Source organism: Microcaecilia unicolor, chromosome 11 (assembly GCF_901765095.1).
Source record: "Microcaecilia unicolor chromosome 11, aMicUni1.1, whole genome shotgun sequence".
In the NCBI taxonomy this organism is placed as follows: domain Eukaryota; kingdom Metazoa; phylum Chordata; class Amphibia; order Gymnophiona; family Siphonopidae; genus Microcaecilia; species Microcaecilia unicolor.
The window spans coordinates 125,459,234-125,472,912 of NC_044041.1; the positions used below are offsets into that span (position 1 = coordinate 125,459,234).

At 43.0% G+C, this 13,679-nt stretch overlaps 1 protein-coding gene across 4 annotated transcripts in view; it reads left to right on the top strand.

Annotated features, from left to right (window-relative positions):
- Positions 1-13,679, top strand: part of CAPN1 (calpain 1) — a 145,142-nt gene that overhangs the window by 114,026 nt on the left and 17,437 nt on the right. For all 4 annotated transcript variants that reach the window (XM_030219876.1, XM_030219875.1, XM_030219873.1 and 1 more), the window contains exons 7-15: positions 1,093-1,176; positions 3,364-3,449; positions 3,917-3,991; positions 4,466-4,626; positions 5,192-5,370; positions 10,057-10,068; positions 10,526-10,737; positions 10,884-10,923; positions 11,453-11,518. In XM_030219876.1, coding sequence (XP_030075736.1) covers positions 1,093-1,176; positions 3,364-3,449; positions 3,917-3,991; positions 4,466-4,626; positions 5,192-5,370; positions 10,057-10,068; positions 10,526-10,737; positions 10,884-10,923; positions 11,453-11,518 — 915 coding nt within the window. The remainder of the gene's footprint in view (positions 1-1,092; positions 1,177-3,363; positions 3,450-3,916; positions 3,992-4,465; positions 4,627-5,191; positions 5,371-10,056; positions 10,069-10,525; positions 10,738-10,883; positions 10,924-11,452; positions 11,519-13,679) is intronic.

A 13,679-nucleotide genomic window follows, 5' to 3' on the forward strand; every position in this document is an offset into this window, starting at 1 on the left:
ACATGTACCAAGACAGCGGACTCCTCCCCAGCACTATCTAGAATCCTATCTAGGTGACACGTGAGGTCCGCCACCTTCGCACCAGGCAGGCAAGTCACCAGGCGATCCTCACGTCCACCAGCCACCCAGCTATCTATATGCCTAATGATCGAATCACCAAGTACAACAGCTGTCCTAACCTTTCCCTCCCGGGCAACATTTGGAGATATATCCTCGGTGCGAAAGGATAATACATCCCCTGGTGGGCAGGTCCTGGCTACAGGAGTACTTCCTACTTCACCAGCGGCAGCAATTTTCATATCCCGTCAGCTGCTGAGCCCAGAGCCTCCTCGCTGCAGCATCCCACCCTTGCGGAAGCAGGAAGTGACATCAAAAGGGGCGGGACGCAGCAGCGAGGAGGCTCTGGGCTTGGCAGCTGATAGGATTTGAAAATCGCTTCCGCTGCCTGACGCTGTTTACTGAAATGTGGATGCACATTAAGGTACAGAGCGGGGAGGTGTTCCAAGACAGGAGGACAGACGTGCCAGAGGTGTGGGGCTCCTAGGAGTGCGAGGCCCTGTGTGACTACCCTTGTTACCCTTCCTAAGACCAGCCCTGCGCAGAACTCTCAGTTCAGTGTATAGAATCCAGGAGATAGCGGCTAAAAATAAACCCAATATTTAATGATGGTCACTGGAAATGGCCCGGCATTGAATATCCGGGGATTACCACCAACCACGGGAGTTAACCAGGCTGCCTCCCTGTGGTCTAAATATCAGCCCCATGGAGTCCAGCCCTTGGTTCTGTCACCAGTGTTGAGTCCCTGTATCTTCCTGTGCCTCAATTTATCCAGCCATATTTGAGTGTTGCTAATATTTTTCATTTATCCCTCCATCAAAGTCATGCAGTCCAGATACCAGAAACTTACTTTGATATGCTACAGTTCAGATGAGGCTGCATTCACTGTTCTGATGCCATTTGAGTGAAATACATTGTATAACTCTGATTATGCAATGTGACTACATTGGAGTCTCTGCTGTGCTGTGTTTCTTTTCAAAGGTAGATATGTCCAAGTCTTGTGGGTGTTTTGAGTTTTTCTGGTTCCTGTTTCAGATCACCAGTGCTCATGACATGGAAGCTGTGACATTTAAAAAGCTGGTAAAGGGTCACGCCTACTCAGTCACAGGAGCAGATCAGGTAACTCCCTGCTTTCTTATGATAGAATGTGTTGCAGGAATACTCAGCCCCTCTGCACAGTCCATGTTTTTTTGCACAACACATATGTAAGGTGCTTTACTAGGCAATACACGTCTTTGCCATGGAGAACATATGAGCAGTTTTAAAATCCACTGGGGTGCACATTTTCAGTTTTGAAATCTATAGGCCTCCAAGGATAGGGGCACTCTTCATGGAAAATTAAGGGTCTAGTCTCAATGCAGGTACGTTAGTATGGGAAAACTTTGCAGCAGGTGCATAGTCTATGGCTAAAACCACCCATAAAGTCAGCTGAATATACCTTCCTCCTGCTCCTTTTCGCTGCTTGTAAAAGCCTTCTACACTGTCTTACCAAATGGGTAGGGAAAAGCTTTGAAAATTACCTGTTGTATGGTTTAGGAGGAAAAGAGTAAAGTGCTGTCCAGACACACACTAGTGGCTGGCTCCCAAGGAGTAGCAGAAGTAATAAGTCACAGCACAAAACATCCTGGACTCTCTGTTCAGCAGTGGATCCTGGCTCAGCACCAGAGCCCTGGGCTTTGAGAAGGAGCGAGGACCTGGAGCAGTCGTCAGGGGCTTCAGGCAGGACTCAGACTGAGATTCCAGTCAAGGGGGTGTAGTTCCCTTCCTTCATGCTTTATTGCAATGGTTTCCAATCCTGATCCTGGAGGCACCCCAGCCAGTCAGGGTTTCATGATGTCCACAGTGAAGATTCATGAGAGAGATTCGCCTGCAGTGGAAGCAGTGCATGCAAATTTCTTTCACTGAATATTCATTGTGGATATCCTGAACACCTGACTTGCTGGGGTGCTTCCAGGACCAGGAATGGGAACCACTGCTGTGTTGGAAAGAAGTTGGAGACCCAAAGGAACAGATCAAGTTTCAGAGCATTTTAGCTGGGAACGTTTTGTTACCTGGGATGGTGATTAGCAAGAGGTTTTCCAGAGACATTACCACCTGGGAAAATCTAAAGGAGAGCCTATTAGTGTAGACAAGGATGGTTTCCTTTCCACACTGCTGTACCCTACTCATTCAGAAGAGGAGGAGAGTTTTTAGGGGAACTCAGGCTCTCCAAGAACCGTCCCTAGATGTTTGTGGATTTAGCTCATGTGTTTTCAGTAATAATTCAAGGTAAACTACATTCAGGTGCATTAGGTACTTCCGTGGCCCTGGAGGTCTTATGATCTAAGTTTTTGCCTGAGGCTGTTGTTGAAATGCAATGCCTATAAAATAAATCCAAATCTACCAAAAGGGCAGTGAAACCAATCTTTTATTTTAGAATTGCATAATATAACCTGTTAACAGGGAGGAATAATCAGCAGGGACATTGCTCGCCCTATAGGTTCTCCTAACTAAAATCCAAAATGGATACATTTTTATAGCCTAATATCCACAAATGATGTAATGTATCCATTCTATTCATGGATAATAAAATACAAACATCGGGGGTTAGACAGAATACAGATGGCCAATTCCAGGACTATAACAAATGATGCTTTCTTAACTATAAACAAATCACTTTGGAGCCTGAGAAGAGAAAAGAACATTCCTCAACAGCGGCCTTCCTGAGGTAAAGGGTGAAGGCTGAGAGAACAAGTTAGTCTCATATAACATAGCAACATTTTTTACTGTTTTTCAGAAAAGTCATTAACCCTTAAGTTAACCAGTTTCACGCTGTGAAAGGTAAGGTAGCTTGCCCAAAGTCACAAGGAGCAGCAGTGGGATTTAAACCTACTCCCTTGTTCCTCAGCCCACTACTCTTAACTATTAGGCTACTCCTCCACTCCTGCATTAGAGTTGTGGATACCAAAAGTTAAGGGAGTGTCTGCTTATATGTGAATTGCTTAGATGAGTGTTTGGATTTAGTTTATGAATATCATCAGATCATGTTTGTCAACTTAATGCTATCCAGTAAGTTTCTTTGGTATCATCTTTTATTATTAGAACAACACAGTCTGGTGTGGAAGTACTTTTGTTCTTGAACCCCAAGCCAGTGTCCCAAGCTCCAAGAGCTTAGAATGAAGATTTCCCCCTGCCAGAGGAAACTCTGGGAGTCCCATGTTGCATGATGGGCCAGCAATTCCAAGATGTGCCTCCTTATTTGGTGTAGCTTTGGAAGGAGGGCTGCACATGGGATTCTTGACTTCATTTCTGTTCTTTGGATTTCAGGTAAACTATCGAGGGCAAATGGTAAATCTGATCCGCATGCGGAACCCTTGGGGTGAGGTGGAGTGGACGGGGTCCTGGAGTGATAGGTAAGGATCTTGGTCATCTGACTACAGTTTGCATTACAATTGGTGCACTTGTTGAACAAAATGGCACCCAGGGCAAGGATTACTTTCAGCACCTCTTCCTTTCCTGTTGGGCTTGTGTGCTGGATAGCTTAGTGTCCCTCCCCTTCCTGCCAGTTGCCCTGTTTGCATACCCGCCCCCCCCCCCCCCCCCCGTGTACTTTGCCTTAGATATCGGGAATCCACTTTAGCTAAAGGAAAAGAGAACTGCCATTGAGTATAGAAAATGATCCTTCTGCATCTTGGCTACTGGCTAGAGCTCCTATATTTGGATTGGGAAGTTGTTGGTTCTGGTTCTGGCACAGCCTTTGTGTTTTACAAAAGTCTAAAGTGAGCTCCATGGCTTTAATGACTGGCGATTTAGGCTTGTAAAAGTGCTGGGGTGCTGTTTCAGAGACTGTAAGCACTAAAACAGTGTATCATGTCCACAGCTCCCAAGAATGGAATGGGATCGACCCCAACAAGCGGGAGGAATTGAGGATTAAGATGGAAGATGGAGAGTTTTGGTAAGGTGTATGCGTGTGTGTGTGTGAGTGGGAAGCTTGTACTGCTGTTGTACTGCTTTATTTGTGCTGGACCTGTTCTGTGTTGTATGTGTGTGTGTATGTATGTGAGAAAGTATAATGATTGATGATTGTACTGCAGCTGCTTGTGCTCTTGCTGTTCTGTGATGGGACTGTGTGTGAGTGGGAAGCTTGTATTTCTGTTGTACTGCTGCTGCTTGTACTTTGCCCATTCTGTGGTGGGGTAGTGCATTTGTTGTTGCCCGTAGTGTCCCTGTTCTATGGAATGATACAGTACATATTTGCTGTTAAAAACTCAGGAAAGTAATTTTTCATTCTTCGTATCTCTCCTTCCTGTCGCTTGTTCCAACTATCTCCAACTTTACATTCTTCCTTTTCTCTACATGTATTTCTCCATTCTCTTCCTCCTTCTCTCTCTTACTTATCTCATTCTACCTCTCCACCACCCTCCTATAGGATGTCCTTTCAAGATTTTTTGCGTGAATTTACAAGGTTGGAGATTTGCAACCTTACCCCGGATGCGTTGAAGGCCCGCAGGTACCGCAAGTGGAATACTACACTCTATGAAGGAGCATGGCGCCGTGGAAGCACTGCTGGAGGATGCAGGAACTACCCAGGTAAGAACGTACAATACTTACATGCTGGGTGACAGACTAAAGGTCCATTAAGCCCATCCTTTCTCTGACAGTGGCCATCCGAGGTCACAAGTACCCGCAGGGTTCCCTGTTTCTCATTCCCAGGGGTAGTGATGCCTTTCTGAAGGCTACATGGCTTATAATGATTTATGGATTTTTTTCTCCAGGAACTTGTCTAAAATCTTTTTAAGTCAAGCCATGTTAACTGCTTTCACCACATCATCCAGCAACAAAGTCTACCATTTGGTCCTGGTGATCTGTTACTCTTTATCATGTCAGCTTGCTCTATTACATCTTCCAGTTTCACAGTGATTTTCTTCAGTTTCCAGATTTTTAATTTGGATCTGTTTTTATGTTTTCTGAAAATGTACTTTTGGTTTTAATAGCCTTTTTCATATGAGAGCCAGAGAGCATTAACTTCAACCCTGTGCCTAGTTTTGGCCATGTGCAGTATTCTCACATTGAGACCACAGATCTCAGTAAAGAGTAGGTATGGCTCAGGGTCATGTGTATTCACCATTTTTTATCTTTCTCTTTTCCTCACCAGCAACATTCTGGATTAACCCTCAGTTTAAGATTCAACTGAATGATGAGGATGAGGATGATGATGATAATTATGGGAGTGAAAGGGGCTGTACTTGTCTGGTTGCTCTCATGCAGAAGGACCGACGCAAGGAGCGGAAGCTTGGCCGGGATATGGAGACCATTGGCTTTGCTCTCTATGAGGTAACAGGCAGATCTTGACAGACCAACCAGTTCTGATCAAGCAATGGAAGCACCTGGTATGGGTCCCTTTGATATGACTGCCTAGCCAAAAAAAACCCCCACCCTATGCAGTTTAAAATTATACAATATTATAAGGGTTAAAATATGAAAAATTAAAAATAAATCAGAAACACGTCCAAGACAGGCATAACTATGGGAGGACAAGATAGGGAGACCTATCAATAAAAAGTAGTAAAAAGTGTTCAAATTAATAAAAATAAATATTTGCATTAAGTTATATATCATGGTGGGAGCTAAGTAGGGTACCGGGAAAGGTGGGGGGATGTGGGATTGAGATTCTGGAATATATTTACGATGTTTGTTGTGTTATTGTCAAGTTTTATTCTAAATATTTCAGTCTCCTATATTATGTTGAAGATCTGCTTATATTAATACAAAAATAAAGTTTAAAAGCATTTTATTTAATGCTAGTTTTATAAGACCCATAAAGAAGGCAGGAAGAGTGCAGGACTTAGATAGTATGCAGGGCTGCCAAGGATCCTGAACCATTGAGTGTGGTCCAGAAAAGAAATCACAATTTCAATCTGGGGTAAATGCTTTTCAAAAGTACCACATTTTAAGAGCCTTTTAAAAGTTGGAATGTGAAGTCTCAGACCAAATCAGTATCAGTAGTTAAACATTTACAATTCCTTTTCATCTCTAACAGATCAGACCAGATTTGTAGGTTCTGTCTATCGACCAGAGGATGGAGACAAAGAAAGAAAGTAGTTCTCTGTGATGTGCTTCATAAGGGAACCGTGCACAAACAGTTCCTCAGTATTTCTCTGAGGGGCATTTTCGATATGACGTTTAAATTTGACTTTTGATGTTTTGCTCAAAATGTTCAAAATTCAAATGGTGAATATAGTGATTTTTGAAATAGCACAATGTTATCTTTTTGTTTTGAAAATGGCCATTTGCTAGACATTGCTGTACTCAGTGTGTCTATCTTTGTGGACCATTTTTGAACCCCCCCCCCCCCACCAAAAAAAAAAAAACATCCAAGTGAAAAATGCACAAAATCAAGCCATTCTTAGTAGACTGACCACACAGACATCCCAGCAGAGTTATGGGGCACTGCAGTGGGACTTCACATAAAAAGTTCCAGGATCTCACTGTTACCCCCTTATATTGTATGATGAGCCCTCCAAAATCCACCAGAAACTTACTGTACCCAACTGTATGTCACTACAATAGCTCTTATTTCTGCAGGTGTTACCTATATGTGGGTACAGTAGGTTCTTAGTGGGTTTTGGGGGTCTGACCCTTTCCTCCACAAGTGTAACAGTTAGAGTGGATTATGGGCCTGGGTCCCCTTCTCCACAGTGCACTGCACCAACCACTAGGCTACTCCAGGGACCTGCTTGCTGCTTTAATAGGACTGGGCATAACATCTGAGGCTGTCAAAGAGGCTGGTATGTTCTATTTATTTCACATCTTTGGGGGTGGGAGAGGGCCATTCCTTTATTCCTCCAGTGGTCATCTGGTCATTTAGGGCACTTTTTTGTGGCTTAGATATGTTTTAGTCCTGGACATTTTTGTTTTGTTCCATTATGACAGAAAAATATCCAAGTGTTAAGAATGCCCAAATCCTGCCCTTAACATGCCCCAAACACGCCTCGATATAATTTGAATGCACTATGGATGAACAGCATTGAAAAGTGTTCAGAAAATAGCTGGATTAGTTCCTTATGGCAGTTGCATAGATGGGTTTATTGGTTTGCTTCTCCACCTCTGACTCGTCTTGAAGAAACATACTCCTTGATATTCAGCTCTATTTAACCAGCCAGAACGGCTACTGACCGGTAAAATAATGCTTAACCGGCTATTCACCAATATTCAGCAGGGGATAACTGACTATCCCCCACTGAATATCCCCAGTTAGCAACTAGCATATAGCTGGTTATATCAGCAGTATAACCAGTTATCCACCAATTTTAAAAGCAGCCATATTTGGCCACGTGTAAACCTGGTATATCTTTAACTGGTTTAAAGATAACCGGCTAACTCTCTGAATATTGACTTAGCCGGTTATCTTTAAACCAGCCAAAAATAATCCAGATATTCAATGCTGGTCACCAGAAACAGCCCAGCATTGACTATCCGGTTTTAGTGCCAACCACGGGAGTTAACCGGTCCAACTCCCGCGGTCTGAATATCGGCCTCATAGTTGTTAGTCACTTATATTGGCATGTGAACTGGTGGTCTTTATTCAGTTTCTCCAGTACTGTGGGATGCTCGGACTGCTTTCCCTTTGGGGTAATCTTGCTGCTGTTAGTCTGATTTCTCAGATTAGTCAGCTCCTCTGGGTTGGCACCCTTTGTACCTTCAAGATTTAAAGTACCATTGCTGGATTGAAGATATATGAGGACCGCACCCTGAAGCGGAGCATGGCGAAACATGGTCCACATTGGCAGTGGTTCCTTGTTGGAGATAAGTTAATTGCACTAATATTTTTGAGAAATATAAGTTGGAATTTAAGTACAATAGCATATTAGCACACAATATAATGTTGGACCATAAGGACTGGTGAGGGAGCATGGGATTAAAACTGCCTTTGTGAAACTAGTTGCCACCGACATCCACTCATTCACTGTTGGTTCTCATTACAAGTAACAGGTGTTGGGTGGTTTGTGTGATTTGTACAGAGGCCTCCACCCTTTCTCCCAAATTACACTATCCTATCCTGTCTACCCTCTTTTATCCTAGTCATATATTATCTAGCTCAACTTATCATACACTACTAAGCCAAGCTTTATATTGTTTTACTACTGTTTTATTAAAATTCTATTAACTTTGTATTTCAAATTACTATGTAAGCCGCATTGAGCCTTCATTATGTGGGAAAGCGCGGGGTACAAATGTAAAAATAATAATAATAATATTATTTAAATCTTATATTGGCTCAAAAGTGACTTAATTGCAATATGACACCAAATCCTGCTTTGGACCACATTGAATGCTAGTTCCAATCAACACTGCTTACTTGATGTGAGTGAGTCTTGGTTTGTATGTGTGCTATCTGTTCTCTATATATCTGTAACCTCCATTGTTTTGTCATTCAAAATACTGAGGAACTATATGTTCACGGTTCCCTTAAGGGGCACATCACAGAGAACTACTTTCTGTCTCCATTCACGGGTCAACGGACATAAGGGATATGATAGAATTAAAGGAAAGAAAATGATCAATAAAGACGTAATTTCTCCTTGGTTCTTGAACTGAAAACTCAAGTTTCTATGTAGAGGCTGGTTCTTAAAATAAGGGTTGAGGGGTATGTAGCAGCATGAGTGAGGGTGATCCTGGAGCCTTGATTAATCACAGCCAGACAGCAGGTCAAAAGTGAAACAAAACAGTTTATTTATGTATAACGAGAGGGATAACCTGTTCTCACAGGTGAAGAAAAATAAATATGCAAAAAGTCAGTCTTTGTTCTCAAGAATTCTCCCCATGGTCTCAAGTCTGTCTCTCAAAAAGGCAGCATAAACAGCTTATCTCTGGCCTGAAGTTTCAGAGTTAAAGTTCTGGCTTCCAGTATTCAACACAATTGTGCCTAACCTAGCCCTAGGTTCCTAGTTACAACTTCCAGCAGGGTTCCAAGATAAACTTGGCCTACCTTAGTAGAGCTTCTGCAGCTTATACTTCTGTGGTGGAGGCATAGGATGAAGGACTTCTCCCCCCAGGGCCTCTCTGTTCTGTCCTGTCATAGAGCTTTTAACTTCCTGCTCTCTCTGAGCCCCACTCTCCTGACCAGGGCTACCGAGAGACAAAGCCAGACCTGGGGCAAAAAAATGTTAAGGGCCCTGCCACTGTTGCCCCTCCCACTGCCCCCCCTCCCGGTCCTCTACTTACCTAGTCATTGAATGGCAGGCAGCAGCTATTGAGAGAGACTGCTCTGATGGCCATGGTTCCTTCCTCCTGCCACGTCCAGCCTTCTGTGAAGTAATGTCCTGTTTCTGCATAGGCGGGACGCGGTGGGAAGTAGGACCATGGCCAGCAGAGCAGTATCTCTTGATCACTGCTGCCTGCCATTCAATGACTCTAGACAAGTAGAGAATGAAGGGGGGGAGGGGTTGGAAAGTAGAGAAGGATGCTGGATCTCACCTGGGCCTCTCCTTGGAGACTGGGTCCAGGGTAATCTTGCCCCACCCTCTCAGTGGTCGTGCTCCTGACTCAGTGAGCTACTTAAGCTATTCCCTGCCTTTAGGAAACTCGGTTCCAGCCTCAGTGAGGGAGTGTCCTTAAGGAAACCCTACCTTTATCACCCACTTCCTCACAAGGTGGAAAAATAGATACTCCAGGATAAGTAAAGTGGTTTGAATGGGTGACCAAGTTGTGATGTTTTTGAGGGATGAATAGTAGAAAGCTAATATTTGAATTGGATTTTTAATGAGGGGTAGGGGGAGATGGTGGAGGATGGGACAAATATTAATTAAGCTTGATATTTTTATTTGGGGAGATATATTTTAAGTTTGATTGTAATTCGTTATATTATTTTAACATAATTGGAACTTTGCAGTTATGGCATGTAATCAAATGTATGGAAATAAATATAGTCCAAGTGTCATCTGTCAGTACAGGGGAACTCACTCAGTGCATGCAAAGGAAGACTGCTGATATATTTTTCTGTTTTTTTTTCCTTTTTAGGTGCCTTCAGAGGTATGTGCTCTTCCCTCATCTCCTATCTTCTATATGAACAATCAGGTTTTTGGTAGTGGTAGATTCTTGGGCTCTGATGAGAAGTACATAAGAGCAGGTGTCACCATGCCAGAGAGAGAGAACTGATGTTCCAGTGAGCTTGAGTGTTGGGGATGGGAGCCATTCATCACTTCATTGCCTTCATCAGGCAGGTCCCATCCTACAGTGTGCATCCTAAGTTCACTTTGTATATGTGTGTTTGTATATGGAATGCCATGTACATGATTGACAGAGGGTTCACCTTGCATTGTCCCTCTGACCTTAGCAAAAATACCATTAAGCAGTGAACCTACTAGCCACTGTCTCCCACGTTTGTCCTGATGGTGTATGTCTGTAATATAAGAGTAACAATAGCCAGCCAGGAGGCAGGGGTGGGTCATATAACTAGGCTGCTAATGCCACAGGATCTCTTCTGCAGTGCCAAAACCAGCCAGCTGTCCACCTCAAGCGTGATTTCTTTCTGAGTCACAACTCACGGGCCCGGTCTGAGCAGTTCATCAACCTTCGGGAGGTCAGCACACGAATGAAGCTGCCCCGGGGCGAGTACATCCTGGTTCCTTCCACCTTTGAGCCCAACAAAGAGGGTGACTTCGTTGTGCGGGTCTTTTCAGAGAACAAACATGGCACGGTGTAAGTGTGCAGCTTCTGCAATGGGCGGAATTCTACTACTCACACAAAAAAGTCCCAACCCTCCCCCCCCCACCTGATATTGTGAGCAAGCAGAATTTTGTTTGGTTTCTGATTGACTTGCTGTATGTTTTTCAATTTTCTTTCAGGGTGATGGATGATGATATCAAAGCTGATCTGCCAGAAGAGGTAAAAATCAAGTCCTGCTCTTGTCCGAAAAAAGTGAAGTGTCATCTTTCCCCAAAGGCTCAGCATGTGCCCTGTCCCCAGTCCTAGCATCTCATTAAACCTTTTGAAGCCAATCTAGATAACACTCATGTGCCACTTGCTACACTACAACACATTCTACCATATAGTGGGGTTCAAAAGAGGATTGAACAAGTTCCTGGAGGAAAAGCCCATAAAAAATTATTAGCCAGTTAGATTGGGAAAGGCATTGCTTATCCCTGGAAGTGAACTATGATAAATAGATCTACCTTTTGGGATCTGCTGGGTAATTGTGAGCTACATGGGCCACTGGTGGAGACAGGATGTTGGGCTCTATGGACTTTGGTGGGATTAAGTTGACTCTGATGTCCTTGTGTAGCCTGTCACAGAGTCTAATAGCCCACAGCAGGCAACCTCTTTACTGTTGCCCCTATGGTTGCAGTGTTTTCACTAGTAATGAGTTGTGATGTTCAGTGGAACTTGGGTCACTATTTTCTCCATCTTTTCACAGCATATACTCTCGGAAGAAGAGATAGATGAGAGCTTTAAAACACTCTTCAAGCAGTTGTCTGGACCTGTAAGTATATGACTGTGAGTCTCCATGGTGGGAGAATTGTCATTCCATACTCCTGTTCCCTGTATGTTAGTGTGACACCTTCATAGGGCTCTTCAGCTGTCTGTGCTGTATTTCTGTTTTATGTGTATCAGTGAGATGCCTGCACAGAGCTCTGATGAAGATCCCCATTCATAATTGCAGGAATAATTAAGTGAAGAAGTTTTTTGAATATAAAAACAGAGACATGTAGAACATGACAGTACTTAAGTACTGTAAAACTTAATTACATAGAAACAGAGAAAATTATGGCAGATAAAAACCATATGGACTATCTAGTGTGCCTGTCCATACCACCTTTGCCCTTAGAACTTCACACTGTGCAAAACATTGCCCAGTTTAAAAGTGAATTAAAACCCATATGTTTATGCAAGAATATAGGTCTTTAGATGAATAGCAGTGATTGAATTTTTTTAGCTATATGAGATGTAGAGCCCTGCCATTGTTGTAGTTTTATGTTAATTTGTATTATATGTCGTAATAAATGATTTTCTAATATTGCTTTTGTTATTTATTGTTTATTATGTTTGTGTTTTTGTACCCCACTTAGACTGTCCTAGATATAGCGGGTTAGAAATAAAGTTTTTTTTTATCATTATTTTTATTATTACCTACCTCCTCTCCCTTAACTTGTCCCATGTTTTCTTAAAGTCAGATAGTCTTCATCATCCCCATCTCCACTGGGAGGCTGTTCCATATGTCCACTACCCTTTCTGTAAAGAAGTATTTCTTAGATTACTCTGAGTCTAACTATCCCTTTTACAAGTTTATTTAAAATTTGATATACCGCCCACATGGTGGTATAGGTGTTTACAATGCTATAGGGCCTTTTTACTAAGCCACGGCAACAAGTGGCCTGTGGCAGTGAAAGCGCATCTTTTTGTCATATGCCGGGCCAGTTTTTGCCATGTCCTGGAAAAATGGCCTTTTATTAAGGGACTGTAAAATGGACATGTGGCAAAATAAAAAACAGCACATGTCCATTTTTGGCCTCAGACCTTACCGCTACCCATTGACTTAGTGGTAAGGTCTCATGTGCTACCCGGGTGGTAGGCATGCAGCACGCATCCACTGCTGTTTACCGCTGGTTAAGTGCCAAGTGGTAGAAAATAGAAAATATTTTCTACTGTGTGTTTTCAGCGCATGCCAAATTCAGAATTACCGCCCAGGGCACGTGGTAGCTGCGCAGTAGTGCTGATTTGGCATGCGCTGGACACCCTTAGGTCCTTACACGCCTTTGTAAAAGGGGCCTTTGTAAGGGCTTATGCGCGTCCAGCGCACAACAAATCAGCATTACTGCCCAGCTACTGCGTGCTCCGGGCTATAATTCTGAATTTGGTGTGCGCCAAAAACACGCGGTAGAAAATATTTTCTGTTTTCTACCGCATGGCGCTTACCCGTGAGTAAATGGCAGTGGACGCACGCTGCATGCCTACTGCCCAGGTAGCACGTGAAACCTTACCTCTAAGTCAATGGGTGGCAGTAAGGTCTCAGAACGAAAATGGACGCGTGCTTGTTTTTATTTTGCTGCATGTCCATTTTCCGGCCCCTTAAAAAAGGCCAATTTTCCAGGATGCGGCAAAAACTGGCCTGGTGTTTGCCAAAAAGATGTGCTTGCACTGCCGCAGAATTAGTCAGCAACCCCACTGCCATATTTTGAACCAACTGTATTCGTCTAATATTTGAAATCTGAATACCATTATAAAGGGCATGGCATTACAATAATCAAGCTGGCTCATTATGAAAGAATGAATCAAGATACAAAGCGCTGTCATTGAAAATATCTTCCTAACAGAGAAAATCATCCACAGCTTAAAAAAGCTATGCTGAGCCATGCTAGAGATCTGAGCACAAAAGTTGATGAAATATCATTCCTAGAATTTTTGTTTACTGCTCAAGGAGTGAATTTCATGTGCGCTAGTGTGATCGATGGGACATAAAATATGGATATTATCTGCATAGACATATACCCCCCTGAATCTATAAAGGTTGCCGAAAATTGTGTGTGCAAATTTAGTTATGATCCCAATTTGCACACGCAATTTAATAGGATAGCGAGCCAATTAGTGCCAAGAAGTTAAGTACAGGATATGCGCCTAAACTTTATTTGTGGCCTAAAAAAGGG